The 27,362-nt window shown below is 37.2% G+C and overlaps 1 protein-coding gene across 1 annotated transcript in view; it reads left to right on the forward strand.

The window, feature by feature from the left end:
* Positions 1–27,362, forward strand: part of ANO2 (anoctamin 2) — a 204,411-nt gene that overhangs the window by 30,732 nt on the left and 146,317 nt on the right. The window contains exons 4-9 of the mRNA XM_048046752.2: positions 15,730–15,828; positions 20,035–20,183; positions 21,468–21,522; positions 22,374–22,422; positions 25,158–25,213; positions 25,463–25,504. Of these exons, the coding sequence (XP_047902709.2) occupies positions 15,730–15,828; positions 20,035–20,183; positions 21,468–21,522; positions 22,374–22,422; positions 25,158–25,213; positions 25,463–25,504 (450 nt within the window). The remainder of the gene's footprint in view (positions 1–15,729; positions 15,829–20,034; positions 20,184–21,467; positions 21,523–22,373; positions 22,423–25,157; positions 25,214–25,462; positions 25,505–27,362) is intronic.

Here is a 27,362-nt window from a genome sequence, read left to right on the forward strand (position 1 = left end):
ATGACGTCCGCCAGCTCTTTCAGCACCCGGGGATGAATCCCATCCGGACCCATGGACTTGTAGGGATCCAGGTGGAGTAGCAAATCCCGCACACGTTCAGGGTCGGTTGGGAGTTTGTCATCCCCACCGTCCCAGCCCTCTAGCTCAGGGCACCCTGGGTCCCGAAGCCCATCATCGGCATTGAAGACAGAGGCGAAGAAGGCGTTAAGCGTCTCTGCTTTGCCTATGTCATTGTCTGTGAGGAGACCTTCCCTATCAAGGAGCGGCCCTATGAATTCTTTAGTTCTCCTTTTTCCATTCACATATCTGAAAAAGCCCTTTTTATTTTCTCTCACAGACACAGCCAGCTTCAACTCTAGGTGTGCTTTGGCCACACGAATTTTCTGCCTACAAACACGAACGGCATCCCTGTATTCTTTCCATGACACCTGGCCCTCCTTCCAGTAGCGAAACACTCTCTGTTTCCGCCTAATCTCCATTAGAATGTTCCTGGTCAGCCACGCCGGCCTCCTGCCCCGCCTGCCTGACTTGCGATATTTAGGAATTGCTTGATCTTGTGCTTCTAGGAGGCATCGCTTAAAGAATGACCAGCACTGGTGGACATCGAGGCCTTCAAGAGCAGTTTCCCAGGGGACCTTGCTGACTAGTTCCCTGAGCAGCCTGAAGTCCGCTTTCCCCATATCTAGGGATGAGGTTTTGGTGGCACTTTTCTTTCTGTCACCGTAAATTTTGAACTCAACCACTTCATGGTCGCTTTGACCAAGGCGGCCACCAATCACCACATCTCCCACCAGACCCTCCCTGTTTTCTAGCAACAGGTCTAGGAGGGCACCTTTCCTAGTTGGCTCCGTTAGCACCTGCACCAAGAAGTTATCATCTAGGTGCTTCATGAACCTCCTGGACTTGCTCGTGTCAGCCGTGTGGCACTCCCAGTCAACGTCTGGCAAGTTGAAGTCCCCCATAAGGACAAGGGGAGTTAATCTCGAGGCCTCTCTTAGTTCTGTAAAGAATAATTTATCGGCGCTATCGTCCTGGCCAGGCGGTCTGTAATAGACTCCCACAACGACATCCCCTTTATTCGTTCGTCCCTTGATCCTTACCCAGAGGCTCTCAACTTTGCCATCTCCGACCTGAAGTTCCACACAGTCCAGCCCCTGCTTCACATACATTGCCACCCCACCACCTCGCCTACCCTGCCTGTCCCTCCTGAAGAGCCTGTAACCATCTATCGCAACACCCCAGTCACAGGACTCATCCCACCAGGTTTCGCTTATGCCGATGATATCGTAGTTGCAGGACTGGGCCAGGACTTCTAGCTCATCCATTTTATTCCTCATACTGCGTGCGTTCGTGTAGAAGCACTTCAGGTGCGTCTCCTTACACTCAGCACCTTGTGGATCTGCCCGAAGGACCTCACTGGCACCCAGCCCCTCTGATTCTAGCGTACCTTCCCTTAGGTCTTCACCGGCGTGCCTGGTTTTAGCCCCTTCCCCCTTCGACTCTAGTTTAAAGCCCTATCTATCAGCCCTGCCAACTCCTGACCAAAGATCCTTACCCCTCTCCGAGAGAGGCACATCCCATCCGGTGCCATCAGGCCCTGTGTAGCATAGACCTTCCCGTGATCAAAGAACCCAAAGTTCTGCCGGTCACACCAGTCTCGAAGCCACGAGTTTATGTGAACAGCACGCCTTTCAGCTTCGATCCCCCCTATCGGAAGGACAGAGGCAAACACAACCTGCGCCCCTGATCCTCTAAGTAGTCGCCCCAAATCCCTAAAGTCTCTTTTGATCGCCTTCGGACTTCTCGTTGCTACTTCATCGCTACCAGCCTGAAAGACCAGTAGCGGGTAGTAGTCAGTGGTCCGTACCAGGCGCTGGACTTTCTTGGCGAAGTCTCTCACCCGAGCCCCAGGGAGGCAACAGACTTCTCTGCGGGTTGGGTCCGGTCGGCATATCGGTCCCTCTGTCCCTTTCAGAAGGGAGCCCCCCATAACAATAGCCCTTCTTTGTTTTTTGAAGGATGATGTGGCAATGCGGTGTGTAGGTCGCCTTGTCTTAGGTGCCCCCTCCAGCTGGGATGGGTTTTTATCTACTTTATCGTTCGGATTGTCTTGTTCTAGTCCTTCATATCGATTATTTAAGGGTAGATGAGAAGGTGAGGTGGGCAGAGAGAGGGCTCGCCTACCACCCCGAATAGGCACCTGCCTCCATTCCCCCCCTTGATCAAGGTCTCCTCCCGCTGCCTGGCAGGAGGAGGGAACCTCCGTCTTCTGCATAACAGGAGACGCCTGTGCTGTGGCAGGCTCATGAGCCTGCCTCAGAGAGGGTAGAGTGCACCTCCACCAGTCAATTTCCATCTCCGATTCCCTGATGCTCCTGAGCCTGTTCACCTCCTCCCGGAGCACCGCTACCTGGCTGAGCAGTTCTTCAACCTGGGCACACCTCCCACAGGCATACCCACCACTGCTGTCGGAGACCGACAGAAGGCTGGGGCACACTCTGCAGCCCAGGACCTGGACGGCTGCGTGTTTCCCGGGTCCCTCCGTCTGAGTAGCCACTGTAGTGACCGTGGCTGGAGATGCCGCACGAGATGCGGAGGCCACGGTTTTCTGCCTGGTTGATACCATGGTCAGGTTCTACGCAAGCAGGTTACAAGCACGGAAGGGAGAGGTAGCTGCAACAGAGCGAGGATGGATCCCCGCCCTTCCTGCCCGCGCTCACTGCCTCGCTAACTGCCGCGTCTCTCCCCCGCGTCACTCCCTGTTTGCCGGCCCTGTTCGCAGCGCTCCTGGTCGCTCGAGCTCCCTAAGGGCTGCCTTTGAACGGCCGGGGGGAGGAGCTGTCGCTGACGCTGCTGGCTCCGCCTACGCCTCGTCAGCCTCCCTCACGAGGGCTGCCGGTGCCTGGCGGCTCCCTCACGTAGGCTCGATGCCCGAAAAATAGCCCTGCCTGTCCCGATCCCGCGCTCCGCTGCAGCACGCGTCTGCCCCGGAGCCGGTCGCCTCGGCAAGAGGCGAGTAAATCCATTACAGGACACTTCTAAAGACTTCAGGGCTTGACCTACAAGAAAGATTTGGCTTGAGCATCATTAGCCTCTGAACAAGAGACAGACGTTGCAGGACTCTCCTGCTAGTAGCTGGCTTTTGTTATACAAAATTTGGGTATTTTGTTGCTGAACATATCTTCCCATTATTAAGTCACAGATTAACATAGTGTACATAACTTTGTTAACTAGGCTCCCTTTTCTGGATTTTTTAACATTTATCATAAAATAATATTTGATAATACTATTCAGTGTGACAGAAATATGAGAACAGTATCACATTTGCTGACAATTTTATTTTCTGAGAATTATAATAGAAATCAAAACTCACTTTCCATTTACACCTGTTTGATGACTTTTTTGTTGTTGTTGTGGTGGTGGTTTTGTTTGTTTGTCTGCTGGTTTCTTTTTTTTTTTTTTATTCTCCTTTTTTTCTCTTTTTTTTCCTCTTTTTTTTCTCTCCTTTTTTTTTTTTTTTTTTTTTTTCCTTTACCAGTCAGATGATTGATTGGTTAAATAAGCAAACTAGCTGATGGATAATCCTCCTTCAATTTTTGTAGTTACAAATTAATAAATTGGAACCTGTAAATCTTGACTGGCTTCCTTTTTCCCTCCCCTTTTAAAAACTGTTGGTAATTCTACAGAGGACACTGGAAAGTGCTGTCTAATTAACATTTCTAGAAATCTAATATTGTCCATTTAGTGGTTGGTTTTAACAGTGATCATCATGCCCCTTGTGGGAAGATATTATCTCCAGGTTAGGTACGATGTTAGCTGAGAGAGATGCTTAGAGCTCCAGAAATAGTATAATACTGCACTTTCCATCTATGAACAAGGTATTTCTTGGATGCCAATTTCCAGACTGTTTGCCAAGCTTCTCAAGTCAGGCTCAGCTGCAATGTTTCAAGCAATTATTGTTCCTTGCTTTATGATTTGCTCAGATTGCAAGGCTTCTGCTGCTGCTGCCTTCTAATCATCTTTAGAACCTGCAAGTTTACAGCAGAACTTATTAGCTTGGGCTCTACAATTCATCTGTAACATGCTGGTGCCTCACTGCTTGAGAACTGCTTCCCTAGGAAGTCCTCAAATGCAAGGAACCAGTCCCAGAGGCAGTGTGGCTTTATTATACCTCTGCTGATGCTGAGAAGTTGGAAATGCAGTCTGGTCCCTTGCATTATGTGTGTTTAACTGAAGAAGAAGAGATGTTTCTACCTGTGTTTAGATGTCTCACTGAAGAAGTACAAGAAATGCCACTATACTCTTTTGCAATCTGTCTTTGTTCTGCCTCGCACCACTAACCACAGTCAAGTACTACAGCTGGCAGATGGGATGGACTCCCTAAAATATATGTGCTTTAAATAAATTTAAATTGTAACATTGTCATCATATAAAAGTTTTTTTTATACACATGTTGTGATTTTTGAGTGTGAAAACGTAGTAAAGAGAGATATACTGATAGTAACATTTTCCAGCACACACTTTCCCCATTTAAAATTAATTTCCATGCTTTCTAATCCCACCTAATAGGCAATAACCCACTATTCTTTGTAGCCTTCAAAACAATTCTTGTCTTGATGTATCTTGAGTCATCAAATCTGAAATGTCTTTGGAACCAGCTTGAGGTTTAAAAGACAAATAGCTTTCAGAAGCAGGCATGGAGTATGCTGTTCTTCAGACCTGCTCCTATTTACTCCTGCTGACAGCTACCAAGAACAGAACAATTTCCCTTGTGCTATGCAAAAAGAGAAGTGTTTTTTCTCAAGTAACCAAAGTATTTGGATGCATATCAAAACAGCGTCATTAGCTTTTCTTTGGTTGGTTGGTGAAGACTAAAGTATTTCTGGCCCTTAACTCTCAATCATAAAATACATTAAAAGCATTATCCTTGTGTTAAATTAATTTGCATCTTTTTCCCTTGCTGGTAAACCTGAGTAAATCCATACTACAGGGTGTTCAATTGTCAGGTCATAACCTTTGGTAATTCCCATCTAAATAGCCCATTAACTGTGTGCCTGTACCAAATTACATCATCTGATAGCTTAGCCTGATAGTCTCATTAAAACATCAAAAGGAAGACAATTGCGATTGTATCATAATCTGTAATATTTATTATAAACCAATCACCAGATTGTAGCGTAACCTGAAGATAGAAGAACCATTTAGTGGTGTTTGTGAGCTAACAACAGCTCTTGAGTCTCCATTACTCTCTAGACTTAATGCATTGCAGGGAGTGCTGTGATAGAGAACCCAGATATGGTGTGAATGCCTATCAAGACACCTTCATCCATAAAGTTCCTCTCCACCACTAAACAGAGAGCTATTTACCAGCCCCGTTTTTACCTGGCATTCGGGTGACCCCTGTGACTAAATTGAGTCATAGTGGCCTGTGCTCTGCCCAAGGTTGAAACAGTCAGATTGCTTCCTGTGTCTGTTTTATCTATGCAATTAATTGAAGAAGAGGTGATAGTAGGAAGTAGAAGATAGGGTATCAGGGAGAAAGAGAGGCCTAAAATCTTTCCTATTATCTGTGGTGTAATTATTGTAAAATGACCATATTTTTGAGACTGAACGTAGTACACTAACAGTTGCAATAGGAAAATGTTTAAAAAAGAATAGGAACAGGACAACTTCTTACGATATTTTACTCTATAATGTTCTCCCGATCACAGACACTTTCACTTTGCGTAATTTTCCCCACTTGATGTACTTTGTTTATCTAGTAACCTTCAGTGGATCTCTCTTCCAATGTCTAGTCCAGTTTTTCCTTGGAAACTCATACAGGTTTTACACCAACAAAGTCTTTTGTCAAGACTGTGGGGACTACTCACTGCATGAATGTCTATGTCCATTTGTTTATTTTGAATTTGGCTCCCACCAGTTTAGCCTGGTTTTGTCTGATGCCTTTTAGTTCTTGCGCAGAAAGAGGCAGTATGCAGTCCATTGTCCCCTTTCCTTACCACATGATTTTATAGACTTTTGTGATGCCTTCCTTAAGGTTCCTCTTTTCCAGATTAAAGGGTCACAGTCTACTGGTGATTCCTATTTAGTTGCTGTAGAAAGGTTTTTCTGGGGATTTTTGCTCTCTTTTGTAGTCTAATGTATCCCCTTGGAGGTGAACAAACGAGCTCTACGCTCAACATACTCATAGTCATGTCATTTATGATGCTACTGTACAGAGCAGACTCTGCAAAACTTCAATGAATTTTCTCAGTGGTAAAGAACTCTGGCTCCCCACTGCTTCCTGTTGTTTAATCAATTATTCACCCATCCCAGGACCTGCTGCCTTGTACAGCCTGCCACATTATGTTACTGTGCAGTGCTTTCTCCCCTTCTCTCCCAATTTACACTGAAGTTGTCTGGGGAGGTTTTGAATTCCCTGACTGCAGACAAGCCTACCTGACCACTTTGATTACTGTCATCTTAATCCCCTATCACTCAAGCCTCTGCAAATATAGCCAACATTCCTTTTACTGCTACTGATATTTGTTGAGAGATCGTCATGGGAGATACTATCCTGGGAAGTCTTGTAGTGTATGACTAGAAGAACATAATTAATAAAGTAAATACTTTGTACTACCATTACTTTTAACAATTTTAAATTAAAGTAAACCCTCCCAAAATTTAGTCCTATGAATGAAATAAAGTCTAATAACAAAATAAATAAATAAATAAATAAATTGAATCCTCCCTTTCCTAGCTTATTTGTTAAAATCCCAGAACAAATATTGAGTGATGAAGCAATATTTAATGTGCCATTCCTCTAGTTTTCAGTTATCTGGAGTTATGCCTGTTACCTGGTCTAAATATTGACTTCCATGCGCTTGCTGATTCATCTGGAAAATTGTTTAGGAGTATAAATCTCTGTGAAGATTAGTGTGTCTCATTCTCTCAATGGGAATTACATTTTGCTCTCTTAATGTTAACTCTTTGGCCTCAGTAATTTTGTTGATTTTATTATTGATAATCGAGTTTGGTATGATGTGTTTTACAGAATATTGGCTTATTTACTGGCTAATTTGGCACTAAATGTAGCCAGACCAGCTGACCATGTGTTTTTCCATTGCCACTGCCAAAGTACAGGAGGTGATAGAGTAGACACATTCCTCCCTTCCTCTGAGGAAGTCTGATTTGGGTGTTTTTATTTTATTTTAATTTTATTATTTTATTTTATTTTATTTTATTTTATTTTATTTTATTTTATTTTATTTTATTTTATTTTATTTTATTTATTTTATTTTATTTTATTTTATTTTATTTTATTTTATTTTATTTTATTTTATTTATTTTATTTTATTTTATTTTATTTTATTTTATTTTATTATTTATTTATTTATTTTCACTTTTGCATTTTATTATTATTTCTGGTATTCTTCAGTCTCAGAAAATGTATTTAAATTGTGATATATTTTTGCAGCAAGAAATTTGAGCCAATGACAAGGAGAAATTTGCTAATAAAGTTATTCTGAATAAATATGGAAGATTTTGCTTTACTTTTTGAGTCACATTTTTCATGCTGTGGTAATTATTGGCCTTGGATAAATAGATGGAAAATAATGAGGAAAATGCATTAATTGTAAAATCCAAAATGTGCATTCAGCTACTTTCGGAAAGAATTAAAAATGAACAACAATCCTGAGATATTTGTTACCTAATGCTAGATAGGTTCTGCACTGAGTGCAGCAGTAATGCAGAGTTCTGTGACTTTTTTTTTTTTCTTTTTTCTATTTGGCAGAGTTAACAATCTATTCTACATTTGTGCTTGAATTTCTAGCAGCTCATTTTCATTCTGTACTGTACCATTAAATATTTCCATCTTCTTCAGGGGACGCATGCTTGTGTTTTTAGACTTCCTTTATCGTCTTCCACTCACAGACACTGTCTGCAGAGGAGTTGGAAAAATTTGGTTCAAAAAGTAGCAATGCCATGAAGAAACATTGCAAAGGAAGTACAAAGTCAAATGTTTCATTCCACTGTTCTTTATCTAAGGAATTAAGGTTATATAGTTTCATTTAAAGCCTTTGGCCAGAGCATTCATTCCAAGGTGTTCTGGTCTTTGCTTATACATACTAGTGAGTTCTTTAACCGTTTATGTTCAGAGGTGGGAGTAAGAGAGTAAAATAAACAGGACATTAACACTGACATTGGTAGAAATGAAGAAGGAGAAAGGCAGACTGTCAAATGTGTAAATTATTGCAGCTTTGCCTAAGTTGAAATTTGGATTTGAACATGTCTGCTTAACATATTGTTGAGCAGCTAAAAATAAACCAAACCATGTAAACTAGGCAACGTTTACTTTTGCCATTAGTGAACAAGAGTGTGCTTTACACTTGTTGTTGTGTGTAACTCGTGTGTCAAGAGTGAGACAACTTCTTGTGTCACTTCTAATTATTTGTAAAGTAGTTGCAGGAGAATTGGCAGTCATTATTGAGGGTTCCATCATTCTATGTGATATAAAGCAACACAGTAAGGTAGATCTATGCTACAGAGAAATGAAAATAGAAAAGGAGGAACTTGGCATAAGGTAAAAGAACTACGTTTTTTGAGAGAAAATTATAAGATGCATATACTCTCTCATTTGATAACTGTATTATTTGAGTATCTCAAAATCTCTAACATATTTATCTTTACAAATTTATTTCGATGTAGGGAAATTCCATTATCTTCATTTAGCCAGTGACAGAAAGAATGTAAATTATTTGCCTATAATCATATAGATAGCATGAGTAGGGAAGTGCTCCAGACTGACATCTTAATGTTATTGTGTCAAGACATTCTGGGTCTTGACAGCTCACCCTGACACTACCTTTCCTTTTCATAATATAACTGACACACACTTTGATATGTATATTTTATGTAACTGTTTTTGTATCTTGGATATGAAAGAGTAACACCAGCAAAATGCTAATCCCCATGCAGACAGAGATTCAATACACTTGGCATAAAACATAGATGCTTTCACAGTCACTGCATGAATCTGGCAATGCAGTGTCATTGTACCATGTGCTACCCATGCAGGGGATCAACAGCTTAGTATTTGGCTCAGATTTTTTAAAATGTATGTGTTCTGTGATAGTGACATGAAACTGAGCTTTATTTGCACTGTTACACATCAGTGCTATATGCCTCAATTTCCAGTGTTATCATGAGACTAAATATTGATTTTGAACAATTGCATTTGCAGACCTGACTGACCTATTTGGTGATGGAATAAATGGGAAGATGTTTACTCTTACTGAGCTACTGGGACCTGACTTTTTCCCCCTTCTATAAACTGTCTCACTCTTGCTTTTCTAGTGTGGCTGGTATTACCAATGTCAGCAAAATATGTCTGATTATATTAAATGAAGCCATTAGAAACTTGCTGTCTGTATGTGTCTGGTATTTTTCTGTCTATTTAATAATCACAGAAGGATAAAATGTTTAAGGCCCAGGTAGTTTGTCTTTTTAACAAGGAAGTTTACATGCTTCAGGTTTTATAATCTATACATTTCAACTTCTTATATATATATATATATTTAATCATAAGAAAGATTAGCAGTTCCCTTGGATTCCTTTAGATAGTAGTTTATCACTTCTGTTCAGCTTCTTTCTACCCACCAGTGTTTCTCTTTTCTTCTTAATAAGATACATAACAGAAATCTATTTCTTTGGTCAAGTGTTTTAAAATAACTTTTTTTTTTTCCCCTTTAATATGTTTGTTGTGCATAGCTATAGTCCTTTAATATAGAATGAATGATGAGTGATTTCATGATGAGGAAATCATATGAAGCACTGACTAAAATGTAGCATTCAACAATTAATTTTAACGTAAAAAGTTGCTAGAAGCTACGTTAACATTGCAAAAAAGCCTGTAACTTTACCAGAGTGTAATTTTTGTACTTTTGCAATTTTTGTTGTCTGAATTATGGCTGACATACAATGCTTTTAGAGTACAGTGCTTTAGCTCATATTGGAAGAGTCTAAAAAAAATGTGGAGAATGCTTCATCCCCAGGTGACATGTCTGACACATGGCAAATGGATTATCTGAATGAGGTGAGGTGGTAGTCAAAAGTAGCCTGACAGAGTAATGACACTATGAGAATTCTTTGAAATGGACACACAATACTCCATCTTTTACATACCATGCTTTTATAGAGCAACAGGACTTCTTCACAAACGTTAGTTTCTATAGAGCATGCTTCATAGTTCATCTCGTCGATATATGGTCTGTTTGCCCCTGCAAGGTCTGGAATCGAGAAACTGTGATCTAGACAAAGATTAATGGAAGTATGGTAATTGTATTATAGTGGTTCAAAAGTATTCGACATTATGTCTGGACAACTGTAACTGTCAAAATGGGTGGAGAATATGGATGTGCTTAAGAATGTCAAACTTTTTGATTGATATCTGACTTTGGTAGAAACCTAAGATCAATTACAAATCTCATTTTTTGGGTAGAGAGAGCTTTTTTACTTAGTCTAGCTTTTATGCTTTTCTAGCCAGACACTTCGTAACATTTAGATTTTAATTAAACAGAATAATCATTTCTTCATTTTTCACGAGTCGAATTAGGATTCTAATTGGTAAGAATACATCTATCTGAGAGTTTTCATAGTTAAAATACATTTTTTTCCAGCTATAGCCTTGATGTAAGTTTGCAATAAATCTTAGACTTGTAGTCTATGCAGGTTCTGAGGTACTTTACTGTTACGGCATGAAAGATATAAAAAGCCTCCTTGGAGAAATTTGCGTTTTATTTAGCCTACGCCTTTCCAGTATAGGATAGAAAAAAAATGCAATACTGACTGGTGTAGAAGTTTTGCTTTAAATAGTTAGAAATAGATGATATACTGAAAGAAACACCTGACATATTTTTCTTTATGTACTGATTGAAAAACAAACCAGATCTTCCAGATTTTCAACCATTTGATCTTAATACTGAGTTTTCCTACTGAAATTGTAAAGTCCAATACAACTTTTCAAAATAGAAAAGAAGCCAACATATATTTATATCTTGAATAACTAAGAACAAACTTATTGAAAAACTTCCACTCTTGAAACTTAATTGAAGAGCTCTGTAATATGGCATATAGATTTGATGAAAAACGGACCATGCAGGTCCCAGAATAAAGTCCCGTGGGGCATCAGCTGTAAGTGAAAAAGGAACTGATTATATAGTAAGTGGATTATCAGTTAAAAATAACATTAGGCAACACAATATGTAGCTTTAGTGCTACATCTAGAGTACAATCAATAAGCAAAGTTGATTAGTTTTTTTCAGAATAGAAAAGTGACTCAATTCCATTATAGCAAATAATGAATTGTATTCACAAACACATGTACCTTGATCATCTCAGGTGATGTAACCAAATTACACTGTTTAGTGGAAGTTTGCAGTAGACAGTTATAAATCATCTTTGGCAATAAGAAAAACAGGTTGTAACTCTTGGTAAAGTATGCAATAGAATAAACCCTCTGGGAATAGTTAGTTGAATAGATTGTCTCCAGTTGTCATAATGATATTGACAAAAAGAGCATGCAAAGAGACAACTGGAACTACTTTGGGTGAAGGTTTGACAAATAGGGAAAGGAGCCCAGAGGATTAGCTGATATTGTTCTTTACTTTGGTACTTCTATATATAGCTGGATGACTTATCTCCTGAGATATAACATGGGATTAATGTTTTAAAGTCATGTTAAATTTCTTTGATAAATTTTAAAGTTGGGAAAATACAGGAACATGGGGGAAACAAGGTTCTAGTAATCCCAAACTAAATATTGAATTTTCTATTTTCTGCACTTTTTGTTTACTATCCAACAGGAATCACCCAGTCCTGTTTTCCCTAATTTATTGACTTTACATTAGTCTTTATTAAAAAGATCTCAGTATCCTATTTTGGATGATGTTTAAGGCTTTTAAAGATTTTAAGTCTCTGATTCCTCAGCATCTGATACCACTTCATGAACAGCACAACTTTGAACATATTTTTGTTCAAACCTATAAAGGTCATATTCTTTATACAGTATTTACTCTCAGTTTATCTGACTAATTTCTGTGCAATTTGTGTATTCATATGAGCATGAGCTGGAAAGTACCAATTAGATCATACTGTCCCTCTTTTCACCAATATAGAATGTAGTCCCTCAGACAAAGGACACGTGCTTGATTTTAGCCAAAAGCTGAGGAGAAGCCTCCTGATCTTCACCAACTGAAATTTAAACTCTCATCTGTTATTAATACATTTTCAATAAATGACTACCAGGACATCTGCTCATGCCTAGTAAATTTTTCATTCCTTCTCTTAAAGCTGACTTCCTCAGTGCATTGATGAGAGAGACATTCTTACTACTCATTATGCTATTTAAAATAACATAATTCCAGTGTAGAAATGTTAACTGAAAATGATGTAATGATCTTTGTCATTCATATAGCATCTATAAGGGAAATAAGAGCAAAATAATCAGAATCATAGAATCATGCAATATCCTGAGATGGAAGGGACCCATAGGGATCATCGAGTCCAACTCCTGGCACCACACAGGTCTACCCAAAATTTTAGACCATGTGACTAAGTGCACAGTCCAAATGCTTCTTAAATTCAGACAGGCTTGGTGCAATGACTACTTCCCTGGGGAAGCCTGTTCCAGTGTGCGATCACCCTCTCGGTGAAGAACCTCTTCCTGATGTCTAGCCTAAACCTCCCCTGCCTCAGCTTGACACCAATACAATACAATATAATATAATAAATATAATATAATATAATATAATATAATATAATATAATATAATATAATATAATATAATATAATATAATATAATATAATATATAATATAATATAATATAATATAATATAATATAATATAATATAATATAAATAAAGAATAGTAGGATTTCTAATTTTTTTTTATCAGGAAACATCATGAAAAAATTCAGCAAATGAGTAGTGTTTACATAAAGTTCATAGCATTTATAGATGTTGAAAAGACTAAATACTGGTTTTAAAACGTTGACACCAATGTCACAATGTACTAAATGTCGCAGAATGTACAATTTTATTTGCAAATTTGTTGATACATGTAATATGCAAAACAAAATACAATCACTGTGATGAAGAGGAGAGGCATGTCTGAGGTAAATGTGCTACCAGTCTTTTAGGTTCAGAGGTATATTTAGAGTGTGACTCACATTTTTCTGTTTTAAAACTTTCCTTACCTCAAAAGTTTTGACAAAGAAAACTTTCTTGAAGTGAATTACCATCAGAACATGTTGAGTTTCCATGGATATGGCCTATGTTCCCAGCTTTGTAAAGTTATGCTGTTTGTTGTTACAATGACATTTCTCTAGTTATCTAACTGTTTACACAAGTAATGGGCAGCTGCTCCCATTTGGGCCACCTTAGTTTTGCATTTAAGCCCAGAATGTAACCCAGTTAAGTTCTCTATCAAGTTGGACATCCTGACTCATTTTTTCTTGTCTCACTGCTAAATTTCAAGATATATGAGGGAGTGCAAATAGAGGTTCATGCTCCCCTGAGGGGAGGGGTCTGTCCTGACTCTTACTTCATACAGGTAGGAAAATGTAAAGTGGCAGTATGCCCAAGCACCAAATATGGTTTACGTGGCAGGGTTTTGGTAGTGTGTGTGGGGGGGCCATAGCGGTGGCTTCTGTGGGAAGAATCCAGAAACTACCCCATCTTAGATAAGGGCCCCACCTCTAACCAGAGCTGGGCCAATAAGCGATATTGTTTGTGCCTCTGTGAGAGCATATTTATAACCACGGTGGAGCAGGTGGACCTGCACTGACAGAGGCTGCGGCCTGTGGACGACCCCCACAGAGCAGATAGTGGGCTGGACCTGTAGCCTGTGGAGAGGAGCCCGTGCAGGAGCAGGTGACCTGGCAGGAGCTGCTGCCTGTGGGGGACCCAGGTTGAACCAGTGTGCTCCTAATCGATGGTCCCTGTGGTATGGACCCGTGTGGGAGCAGTTCTTGAAGAGCTGCTGCCTGTGGGAAGCCCACGCAGGATCAGTTCAGGAAAGACGGCATTCTGTGGGAGGGACCCCATGTGGAGCAGGGGTAGAGAGTGACTGAGAAGGAGTGGCAGAGACGAAGCTCTATAGACTGACTGCAGCCCTCATCCCCATGTTCCTCTGCACCGCTCAGGGGGAGGAGGTGGAAGAGGGTGGATGGAGAGAAGGTGTTTATGGTTTCTCTCCTCTGTTTCTCACTTCTCTAGCTTGTTAGTAATAGGTAATAAACCTTACTATCTCCTTACTCAGAGTCTGTTTTGCCTGTCATGATAATTGTTGAGCTATCTCCCCATCCTTATCTCAACCCTTGAGCCCTTTGTGTCGTGTTTTCTCCCCTTTCCCCTTTGAGGAGGGGGAGTGAGAGTAACCGTGGTGGAATTTGGCTGCCCGCCTGAGTAAAACCACCACATATGCACACAGCTACACAAAGACCATTAATCTTAACATTCCCTTCCTGGCTTTACATCACACCTTTCAAGTCTCCTCCTGTCCACTTCCATGTCATTCCTAAAATATACCCTTTTATCCTCTTTCCCCCTGGAGAGCGACACTTTGCTCAATCAGATAATGACAGGACAAGTAGGAATGGTTTTAAACTAAAAGAGGAGAGATTTATATTAGAGATTAGGAGGAAATTCTTCACTCAGTGGGTGGTGAGGGACTGGAACCAGTTGCCCAGAGAGGTTGTGGATGCCCCATCCCTGGAGGTGTTCAAGAGCGGGTTAGATGAGGCCCTGAGCCTGATTTAGTAGGTGGCATCCTTACCTATGGCAGGGGGATGGAACTAGATGATCTTTAATGTCCCTTCCATCCCAAGCAATTCTATGATTCTATAATTATTCCAATAGTGAGCATTCATTTGAATAATTTACTGATTAAAAAAAAAAAGAAAAAAGAAAAAAAGAAAATTTATGTGCATTGAGAAGTCTGTATTAACATGCCTATATTTCATTTTTGTGGTTTTGCCGGGGTGCTGCTTTCTGATCTCAGAATCCCTCTGTTTAGCTCAGATGTGCTATCAGCACAGCATCCTCTGGACAGCCTAGATCACAGCAAACTGGCTGAGCAAAGGTCATTTTATGTAGTCTTCTGCCTCTGCACAGCATAACCAGTTATGTACACATACTTTTGTTAGGCTCACCTCTCTATTTAGAAGATAAATTTCAATATTTTTTTTAGGTATGCTACTCCAACTGTAGATATTTAGGGTGGTAAATATGATCACCTTTAAGAAAATACTGATTTGATGAAGTGTCCAGGAAATAGTTGAACAAGAACAGTTTGCCTAAAGCAAGGCCCAGAGCAGAGGAAATATTTTGTCTTTGCTGTTTCAGATGGGCACTAAAATGAAGTCAATTAACTTCCTAAATACTGAATGTGGAAGTTATAGCTCAGGGTTTTCTGGTTTATGTGACTGCAAAATCTGGAACTGTAATCTTGCATCTTTGTGGTAGACACACAGCTACAGAGCAGGCGGGCAGATTTATTACTTTTAGAGCATTAGAAGATTAAGCTTTTAAAGAAAAGGTCATTTTTAATCCCAGATGTAACTAAAGTTGGTTATGTACTGTGATTGCCTACTGCTATACGATTTAATTGAACCTGACATTTTGAAACTTGATCACTGTATTCTGTTCAATAATATTGAAATGCATAATTTTCACTACTTCATGTTTCAGAATAAGAGCCAAGGATTGAGCTTTGTCCGTATCCATGCACCCTGGCAAGTACTTAGCCGAGAAGCAGAGCTCCATAAAATAAAAATGCCTACTAAAAAGGTAAGTATATTCTATCTTCTATCAACTAGTTTTATGTCTAGAGGATGGTTGATCAGAAAGGTAATTAAATGTTTAGAATGTAGGTGTACATTATTTCAAAATCAGTGCAAATGAAATATCACTCTTACTCTTTTACCTTACTAATTATTTTCAGATGATTTAGTATTCAGAGTTGGATTTAAGATGGGATTTTCAGAGGGGATTTCAAAGGACCCAAAGGCAGCTAGCTGGCAGACTGTTCTGTAGAGCGATGAGAGAGGTGAGTTTTAAGGAGAAGTTGTTTGAAGCTGAGAAGGCAGTAGCTATTTGAATTTTTGTCAAGGAACTTTCCTCAAAGGTGAGGTGCAGTATGAGAGAGAGTATGATAGCTGTTCGTTGCCTTAAGATTTATCTGAAGTCTGGGGATGCTGAAAGACAGCCTGTTTTGGTGGTATCAGTGACTTACTGAATTTGGACATGCTCCATTGTCATTACAATGTTGGTTTACTATTTTCTTTGCAGTTGTAGTAGTTGAGAATTCATATAGCTTTCAAAAGAGTCGCTTGCAAACACTGCAAATCCTGTGGAGCATATCCCAAAATTTGTGATCCTGCCATGATTTAATGTGTTGGCTAAAAACAACACTGAAGTCAGTGGAACTGCCTTGGGCTCACAGTTAGTGGTACTTATCAACTGCACTACTGAACACTTACTTCATTACATGTCATCAGAATTAATGACGTTTTTTTTGTTTGTTTGTTTGTTTTTCCTCCACAGTGGTTTTTATATATATATATATTAACCTAGCAGTTGTTTTCACCCAGAAAAGGTTGTCCACATCTCATGGTGTTAGCGTTTTTCACTGTCTGAGATTTGGCCAAGCCAGTCTTATATACTCTTACTGTATTGTGTTCACCCCCTGACCCACCGAAAAATCTTTTTACTTGGAATCAGACTCTGAAAATGGGTAGGGTTTGGATGGCTACTGTACCTCTATTCTTTCTGGCATAGTGATGGATGCATAGGGCCTTTCTAGAAATGCACCTATATATTAGATTCCTGTCTTTGATCCCTTCCCAGCTTTCTTCCATTTGTGCATATCTAGAACCTGCTCATTTCTCCCTTCTTCTCCTCTATTTGAACTTTCCTCTCCTAGTCTTTTGCAAATACTCTGGAGAGAACTAGTTTATTGAGGTATGCTGACATCATGTTGTCCTAAGTTAAGATCTGTCCAGGGGCTAATAGTCTCCAATGTCCATTCTAGTCACTGACAGACAGCTCAACATACCTTTCTCTTTTCTGAATGGGAGAAAAGTAAAGTAAAGTAAATCATATGTCCCTAAATACATAGAACCACCCTGGGGTAAACAGGGAGCAGACAAAACAGGAATTGTCTCAAACAAAGGTCACAGAAAATAAATTAACTGTCTAAATTGTCATGTTATTTGTAGTGCCATAGATAGTGCATGTTTCGTCATAGAACAGTAAGTCGAAGGCTAGGAGGAGCTAAAAATGTTGGTATTTTTTTGCTGGTACTCCATCATCTGTGGCAAAAGCACTGTAAACAACCACCACAAATGAAATTAAAAACAAGAAAACAAAGCAAAACAGTAAGATGCTCACAAAATAAAGGGAAAAATAATAAACAGAACATCTGTACCACGTGTTGGAAAAGAAAGAATTAGGCAACAAATCCTTAAGCAGAGCCTGAAAATCCAGTAAGTTTAGGGTTCACAAATGTTCCAAACCATAACAAATCAAAGGGCTCTTTTGAGGAGCTAACTGTTCTGCTGCATCTGGTTGTACAGATGTTCACACACATTTTCTAATTCACATGGATCGCTGTTATTCTACCCACATTATAGTCAAATCAGTTGTCATTTTCATGTCCTGTGTGTATTTAAATCTGCAGAATGTTCTTCTACTCTTTGATACATATTTGTAGTGGTTATACACAGTCATAGCTTTCATTTGCATTAAAAAATCTGGGGTACCAGACTGAATTTTGTTTATGCCATTTAATTATATTTCTTTTTCCTTTTTTCCATGTCCCATTCCTTTCTGGGGAAGGGACCAAAAGCAAGGTTGTAATGGAGACACACAAAGAATCCCTAATATTGCTCTGAAGACAATGCTGGGTATGTCCCTGCTCACCTGTGGCGGCTGTAAAGGTGTAACAAGACACCTTGATCTTCCTGAGAAAACATTCTTATTTAATGTTATTCTCCTTGGAATATGCCCAACAGTACCCACTCTGCCCCATCTTTATTATCTTGCTGTTCTCTCAAATGGGACAAAAAGAACAGACTTGCTATGATTTCCAACATCTTATTTGCACATTGTATATAATTGCATGTTGTTTAAACTGCATCTCCTTTGTGTTGAAAAAGCAGTGGAGATAGGCTGATTTGTAGATGTCTCTTATTCATTTATGGCTGGAGGTAGTGTGTTATTCCTATAGATATAACAATATTTGACATTTGAAAATATTGACAAATTAGTTTTTTTTAACCTGTATATTTCATACTTTTTAAATTGCATCCTTTTCTTTAAAGCTACACTTTTCAAATTATGAGTAGAACAAATATTCAAAGGGCAAATGGACATGCAGTCATCAATCAGGCAGTTAGTTATGAAAACAGTATTCAGGTTTGTACCTGTAAGTTGTTATTGGTGTATAGATAAAGATGAAATGAAGTATGTCTACCAACAAGGAAGCCAAATCTCAGATTACCTGAAAATTCACCCTAGGATAATTTATTATCTCCTAAAACTTAAAGATGATATGGCTTCTTTAAGGAGAAGATTGCTGGCAGCTCTTGTTGACTATGTTGCATTTCTATAAAGTCAACGGCAGAAATGGAATGCTACCAGTTAAATACAGAAAGCATGACATGAAAATTATGTTCTTGTCTTGATATTTTTGCAATCAAAGACAGTTGGGAGCAGAATGTCCTGTGGAGGAAAAATCCACTTCAAACAACTGAAACATTGTATTTTGGAGATTTGGAAATAAAATGGAAAAATTCAGCCAGCAACCACCAGAAAGAAAATTTCATTTTTACTAAAAGACAAAAGCGCTATTGGTATTTTCTGTGATGTTATTTTTATTTGTTCAAACATCCAATGAAACTATAAACAAAGTATTTTCAGTGGAAAATATCCATCTCTAAACGTAATGAATTGATTGCAGAAAAGTCTTTTCTAATGTTCATTTTAAAACATCTTTCATGACAAAATGCAGTCTGGAAAAAGGTGCCTTTTGAGCAAATTTAACTATATGTATACTTCTGAATAAGAAGAAATAGTTACTTTTGATGAATCAAAATGTTCCATGCATCATATACTAGATACATTCCTTGTAACACCTTCAAATAGGAAAATAAATCCCATACCATACCATTGGGTTTAAGAGTGTCTAGGCTTCCAAAGAGCATGACTGTAGTCCTTGGAAAAAGATCAGAATGTGTTGAAAATAGAGGACCAATGATCCTGATTTTTAAATTACGAAGTTTTAAGGTACTTCATTTCAATAATTTGAAATAATAATAAAAATATTTTGGCACAGACTCTTTCAGGTGTTACATAAAGTTCATTTAGTGCATTTTATTAATCAGATTGCAAATAAATACAGGTTTGGTAAAGTTGTCTGTATTTAATGAAAAAAATACCTCCATATCTCTGGGAAGCTTCTTTGCACAACACATCAGTCTGAACAAACAAAACCTATATCCTTGCACTTGGAAGTACCACAGAGCCACAAGCCTGGCATCCTCACTTTCAATGGCATGTGTACGTGTGTGCTATCAGACCAAGCTATCAATTATTAACCAGAAAAAAAAAAATTCTCTGAGCTGTATAGCAAGTAAAGTCCCTTCCTGCTCTGTCTGTTCCCTGTATTTCCAGTTACAGTTACAAAGTCAAAATAATTACTCTGCTTTTCTATAATCTCCTTGCAGCTCCTAGTTGAAATGAGTTAGTAAGGATGTTTCTTGTACTAAAAATTCTACACAGAGATGTTTTTTTTCCTGGAAATAGCTTGATTCTTTGGAACTGAAACCCTCATCAAATTCATGTGCTTGCTATTATATGGGAATATATGTTGAGAGAAGGTGTTTATTTTAATTACTGATTTAAACGTGTATAACAAAATGTATCTTTTTTTTTTTTTTTCTCTTCAGTGTATTTTTGGAAGTCATGTTAATGTACAAAATTTTATTTACTCAGATGTATGCAATCAAAGAAGAAGGAGGAATTCTCAAAAAGTTAAATGAAATATGGTGCAAATTGACTGAACCTCTGCAACCCCAGGTGCCACAAGAAAATACCAAGATGAAAAGTCTGTCTTACCCATTTTCCAGAGAGAAAATGTATTTGTGAGTACTTCAAATTGTGAAGGGCAATGAAGAAAGCTATAACTCATCATTTTACTGTTGTCATTTTTCTACTTTATTTTTTATTTTTTATTTTTTATTTTTAATTAAAATTCAGAAATTCATTGAGGTTGCAGCACTTCTGGGAATCCTGAAGAAATTTCCAAGTTGTCAGATTATTGCTGGATAATATTTCCATGTGATGAAAGTATATGTCTGCATTAAACTAAATTTATTAAAGCTTGAGTAAATAGATCTGAAGTAAATAAACATGCTCATATGGAATTCAGTTTCAGAGGATTAACAGAAATCTAAGTTACACAGAATTTTGTCAGTGTTTTACTTCCTTCTTCTAAGGAAGGCACTTGAAGCAGTGAAATAAAATATCTATGTTCTTAGCTTGAACTGTAAAAAATTTAGCAACAAATTCCTGATTAATTTGATAGTGATATTACTGCCTGTTTTGTAAAAAGAGCAAGTAGAAATTCGATAATATTTTTCTTCTTGTCACATTTATTATAGTCATTAAAACTTGGCTAGTAATATGCAGATAAGGAACTCTTGACACTTTCCCTTTCACTTGGAGTAATACTTGTGGGCCCAGTTAGGTATTAAACATCCTTTTTTCCTCATAGTGGCTCTTTGTATTTATGTCTGATAAATAAAATTCAGTAATAAACATAATGAACCACCATAACACTTTTGTCCTCTCTGAACATTTTAATTAATATAGAATAAAAGTAAATTTGATTGAGAGGATAAAATGAGAAGGCTAATTTCACATATGATGATTTTAAGGTTTGAGAGAATAAATAATTGCAGTGGAATTTTTATTTTAAATCAAGCGAAATGTGGACTAGTTAGTCACATGGAAAAGAGTAATAAACATCTGCATTAGGCAATTTAAAACCTTGTAACATAACCACAAAATGTCATACCATTGAGGGTATTTTATAAAAAAAGATTAAAATGTCTGCTTGTGTAAACAATAGACAAGCTGTACTTACTAGAAAGGTATTTTACAGTATTTAATATTTCTTCACTTTTGGTGCCAACCATCATTGCAATCCCAGTAGAATTCTGAATGAATTTCTTCAGGATTTCATTTAGATATTAGGAGATACAGTATATCACACTGTAATATTTCATCTACATTTTCTTTAAATATGTTTGTCTTCCTTACTGTGGTTTGTAAGTTAATTCTAAATCAAAATTGTGTATATTGTCTTACTCATTACTTCATCTTCTGAAAAAGTACCTGATCTTTTTGTCTCTCAACAATTTTAGGTATAACATTGGAGACAAAGACACATTTTTTGACAATGCTACCCGCAGCCGAATAGTAAGTAAATGAAAGTAACATATTGACTTCTCATAATGAATGAGGTTTACTTTGACAGTGAGTTTTGGTGACTACTTTGCCTATTTCATCACTTTATTCATTTTGCTTTTCCCACAAAACAGTAAGCAGTCAAAAGTATGTAAGAAATACTCTGCTGGAGCTGCCCAGAAGTACGTATAGCCCAGTGGGAGTAGGAGATGGTATGACAGGAAATGCTACTGACTCCTCTCCATTGTTAAAAGTTATCATTAAGCCCTACTTCCTTTCCTTTAAGCAGATTTTTTTTCCACGAAAGTGCCTCCTCAACAATCGTATAGCAATTTCCTAGCTCCAGCAGTCTTCGATGTGAATTATTTCGTCATGTTCATGACAGAATTCTAGGTCTCCAGTAGGTTAGTGAGGCAGGATTTCTCTTTATGGATGTTATGCCAGCTGCTCTCCAGCATGCCGTATCCATATATACTCAGGTTTCATAGATACAGTACATATTCTGATCACTAGTATGGGCAAATTGCAGTTATACTTCCAGAGGTTGAAGCTAATTTTTTTGTTGTTTTGTTTTGTTTTTACAGAGTTGGATTCTCTTGTGATTTTCTATGGTGTAAAATACTCATTCTACCTGAAGTCCTCACACTTCATATAGTTTTATAAGGATGTGATGTAGCAGGACTTAACCTACACGTTATTGCCAGAAAACCAACTAGCATGAACTGCCATAAAATCATTAGGTTTTAACTAGTAATCTCTACAGAAGTCTCTAATTGCTAAGTTAAATTTCGTTGCTCATTCTATAAGGAAAAGAATATTAAAAGACAATTTATGTGTTATATGAGTATTCTCCTTTTCCACAGGTACGCGAAATTTTGAAGCGCACATCTACAAAGGCCAGAAACAGCATGGGTAAGAAGGATGGAAGATAACTATATATATATTGCTTTAAAAGGAATTGCTTAGGAATTGCTTACTGAATATTTGTTTATCTAACATAACACAAGAGTATGCTGGAACATTTCCACAAAAAAATAGAGATTGAAGGAAATGTGTTTTCTGATGAAATGTGAAGGAAATGTGTTTTCTGAGGAATAGAATCAGACTTTCTGGTCCACAGTTTAGATAGGACATGGTAATGGGAGTTTACTTTTCATTTCTACAGGTGCAGGATCTGGCATATAACTTGCATTTCACAAGTTGTTATAAAATTGGATATGATTATAGTATGATCTGCTTTTGAATATGCAGATGTCAGCTCCAATATATTGCATTATTTCTTCCAGGAACAGACTTTTCTTGATATTTCAATAGAATAATACATTTTCCCAGGTTATTCTTGTCACTACTTCTTTAAAAACAATGCCAATTAACTGAATAGTGAAATATGTGAATTAACTATGCTTGTTTTGAAGATACTGGGTGATATTTTTTGGGTAGCCCTGAAATAGTTGGTGCTTTTTTTTTTTTTTCTTTTTCCTTGAGGTTCAGAATATATACAGGTGTACTTACTCTTTTTTCATTACTCTTTCCTTTCTTCCATTGTGATATTGAAACACGTATCTCCCTTGAGTTGAAGAGGTAACATTACTCCTCGTCTGGCATATTTTCTGAAAGTCCTTCTGTAAGCTTGACCATTTATGCAATGTCCTAGGATAATATACTTGCAAAGAATAAGCATCCAGTTTCCTGCAGAGTCTTGGTGTAGTTTGCTGTAGTGAAGCTGCAGTAACAGATTTCATTGTTACAGCAGCTAGAGGGGAAAATAGATTAATTTAGGATTTCATGAAATATATATATATATAGTTTTTAACCATATGAAAGAAAAAACAAACAAAGTTGCTCTCATATCAACTTAGTATCAGCTAAAAACACTTGGTTTTGCCCAGAACAAACATTTAAATTTGGGATTATTAGTGTTTCCTTAAAAAAAAAAAAAAGAAAAAGGAAAAGATGGTAAGAAAACATCAAGCATTTTTTTCCTCTCTTTTACTCTAAGGTGAAAAAGCAGTTTGATCCACTTCAAGCTCAGGTCAATTCAAGATTCCATTTGACATGAAGCAAATATTTTAACCCTTCTGTCTTCCCTGTCTTTCTGGTTAATACCCTGAATATTAGTATGCATCATGTTTGACCAAATTCAATAATTGTTTTGGTCCTCTGAGATCATCTCCCAAAAGTTCTATGCTTCTTGTGTCTCTAAAGATCTCCTTTTTCACTTGTCTTAAGAGCACTCATCATGACTAGTTTAAAAATCTCTTTAAGCATTCTTGTTTTATTCATTTTTTCTAGGTTTTCATTATTTATTTTGCACAGGAAGTAGGACAGTGATGTTGGAAGTATTTAAGCAGTCTTTAGTCTTCAGAAATCATAATACAATAGAAGGAAAGTAACAACACTTCAAACACAATTGCTTATTGATTTTTACAGCTTTATTTATTATTTATACGATTTTATTGAGTCTGATACCACTTCTATGATGTTTTACAAAGAGGGTATATTTGTTTCTAGTATAACTCAATTTCTGTAAACTTTTAAAACCAGAATTCTTTCAGTAGAGGGCTTGACTTCGTGTTTGGATCAATGAACACTAAGATTTCCCAATTACATTAATGCATGTATGACAGGGTTATTTTTCCCTATACCAAGGGAGAAATTTATTGGAAATGCCTATCTAGCTTCTTTGCCAGAGATTTTTCCCAAAACATTTCAGAATAATAGTTGTGTACTTTGACTATGGAATATTTTTTTTTTCTATGATTACTTTTTACTGGACATTGAAAGCATGGAGGTCTGTAATAAACTGCTGATCTTAACTTTAACATTCATCTTAAGGAGGAATTGTAATCACATGTAGGTACTGAAAACAGAATGTCTGTTAAAGTCATAAGTCTCAAGAGCATGTAGGTGCTGTAATCATTAGCTGGGGATTCAGTGGTAGTATGGGTTCAATGTGAAGTGCTGTGTCCCTGTATCTTCCTGTATCTTTCACCAGACCTCATGTTTGTAGTCTTTAGGACTCACCACTTTTTCTCCTGGTGTAAGCATCTTTCCAACATAACTATGGATTTGATGAGCACAAACTGAATAAAATCCTGCAAAAAAAGACTGGTTGTCATCTCAGAAAGATGACCTTGTGTATTTATACGAGGAAGGATAGAAAAAACAGTACTTGGTTCAGTGAAAACTAGACATGGTACAATGTTAATTGATGGAGAGTAGTGGGGGTTTCTTACCCACAAAGTTGTGTGAAAGTTTTTGGTTTTGTTTGTATTTTTTTTTTAAATTATTTTATTGTTTGTGTGTGTCAGTGAGAATTCGTGGTTCTGATTGCTATCAAGCTTCAGGAAGGACTTCCCAGATATTTTCCTCCTTAGTCACATGCCTCTTTGCAATCAGGATGAGAAAGTAGTCGAAACTGTCTCCACCACACTAGTTCACTCAAGAAAAAGCACTATACTGAAATGAGCTTTTCTGTGATAAAATACTTTCCATAGCCAAGTATTTCTGTGTTGGTAGATACTCGTATTGACATGATATTGAATGTCTTCAGATCAGTCCCTTATGCAATGTCATCGAATTACATCTGTAATATCCTTTTTTGCTTAACTGTGCCTAACTGTTGATAATTTTTTTTTCTTTTTTAGGTATTAGCACATTAATAGCAAACAATGTTTATGATGCAGCATACCCACTACATGATGTATGTATATCCAATTAAAAATCTAGTTTTCTCATGGTATCACTCAATAGTGCATAGACCTTAAAGTTTATTGCCTATGACAATGAAAATATATACTAACATTTTAAGTATATAATTATAACATCAAAACTTTTACACAAATACATTTCATGTTGTGACAAAAGTAAAATTAACAATGTAGGAACAGCTGAACAATCTATTATTCAATTTTATGGTTTTGCATGTTATTGAATGATTTTCTTTTTCTAGGGTGAATATGAAGGCCAAAATGATGACATGAATGAAAGAAAGGTAAAGTACATTACAAAATTAATTTCATATTAGATTTAATATGCTAAATGTGAATTAACGTCCTAAATGCTATAAAAAAATAGCCAGCATTCGGTCAAATAAATGCTTTTACAAATGCATGTAATATTTGTTACACTGCTTATTTTCTTGTACTTCTGCACATTAAATTTGTTTGCAAGACTTTTTGTGGTTTATTTTATGAAGTATTTCAGTAAATTTAACTTTATATTTACATCTTGAAATGCTTCAAGTTTTCCTACGCAGATACAGAGAAAATTTTTCAATCTGTCTGCAAAAGCAAAAGTTGACAAGTAACTTATATGATTATTTTGTTTCTGTAACCAGATGATACTATAGATAGATAGTTGCTAGACCAAAACAGAGTTGATTCATTTGATTGTGCATTCACTTAAATTATATGCAGTTTCTAAAAAACTGCTGCAGTTAATTTGTAAATAAAAAGGTTTTTTTTGAGAATACTCAGTGTAGTATCTGAGTGTAATGGCCACAAGTGGTGATTATATGAACATTCGAAGTGAAAAATTAGTTCAGAGATCACGCAGGTAAATCTGATTTCTCCAATGCTGAGTGAGTAAAAATTTGAAAACATAATGTTCATTATAGTTTTTTTTTTTAAATGGTTTTAACATTCAGCCACTAGATGTCTTAATGTACCATATACAATTTAATTTACTATTTGAAACTTCATAAAAAAAGATAGAAAGATGGAAAAACAACTGTAGAGAAGCTTGTATACTTATGTCTATAATTTTGAACATTTTATTCATGAAGAAATTGTCTCTGGGTAAGTGATAATGGTGATACAATAACGGACACTGAAAGTCAGATCCATGGTTTATTCACTTATAAGGTTAGCAAAAGTTTTAGAGAGAAGAAAGTAAATGAACATTAGTCAATGGAGAAAGATTGGTTAATGTGGGAAAGGGGGAAAGAGGGTTTAAAAGAACTAGTGTCTGGAAAAGTATTCACCCTACCAGTTACATTTTGTCTGCCTTCTTTTTATCATGCCTATTAGACTCAGTTATGAAGTGTTAAGTATTAAAAACATAAAAGGCTCTTTCCAGAAATATTTCATTGATTATTCACATATGTCTCTGCTGCCTAGCCATTGAATCTGCTGTAGTATTTCTATGCATAACATCATCTGTTTTCTATCTGAATCTAATAGTCTCAGTGTTTAATTTCCTGAAAAGCCCTGATCAGGTTTAAAGGAAAGGGGGGCATTTTTATGCCTTTTTTTTTTTTCCCTGCCCCTTTTCATTTTGTCCATTTTAACTTATCTATGTCTTCCATTTCACTAGCCTGTAGTACGAACCCAGAGAATGATGAACTGAGACTGTCTGAGATACTTAGGCCAATAAAGAAGCAGAAGTAATTAAGGTTTATGTACCAGTTCATAATACAAAAGGTTAATACTTACTAAACCCCTCTTCAGGATTTCTTTAGAGAAAATGCCGTGTGAAACATTACTTTTGTCACATCCTATGAGAATTAGAAATGAGCAGTCAATGAAACCCCCTGTTTTCCTAAGACTGTTGATTAGGGTGAAGGAATTTCCCTGTTTTAGTGTGATTTCTGCTGTAGAAAAAATATGTTTAAGAAAATTATTGCACAGCAGCATTGTAATAATTTGCCATGAGTATAAACACTAACTTGGTCTTGTAACCCACTGGCAATTTGTAACCTTTCATTGCTAGGAGTGTGTATGACATAGAGAAATACATGAGGAATTTCTTACCTATCTAGGAATTACACTCTTGTGATATACTACAACAACATCCCTAGATTATTAGAAGCAGATTGAAAAGGGTTATTATAAATTTACAGAAAGTACTGC

This window comes from Anser cygnoides, chromosome 1, assembly GCF_040182565.1.
Source record: "Anser cygnoides isolate HZ-2024a breed goose chromosome 1, Taihu_goose_T2T_genome, whole genome shotgun sequence".
Classification (NCBI taxonomy): Eukaryota; Metazoa; Chordata; class Aves; order Anseriformes; family Anatidae; genus Anser; species Anser cygnoides.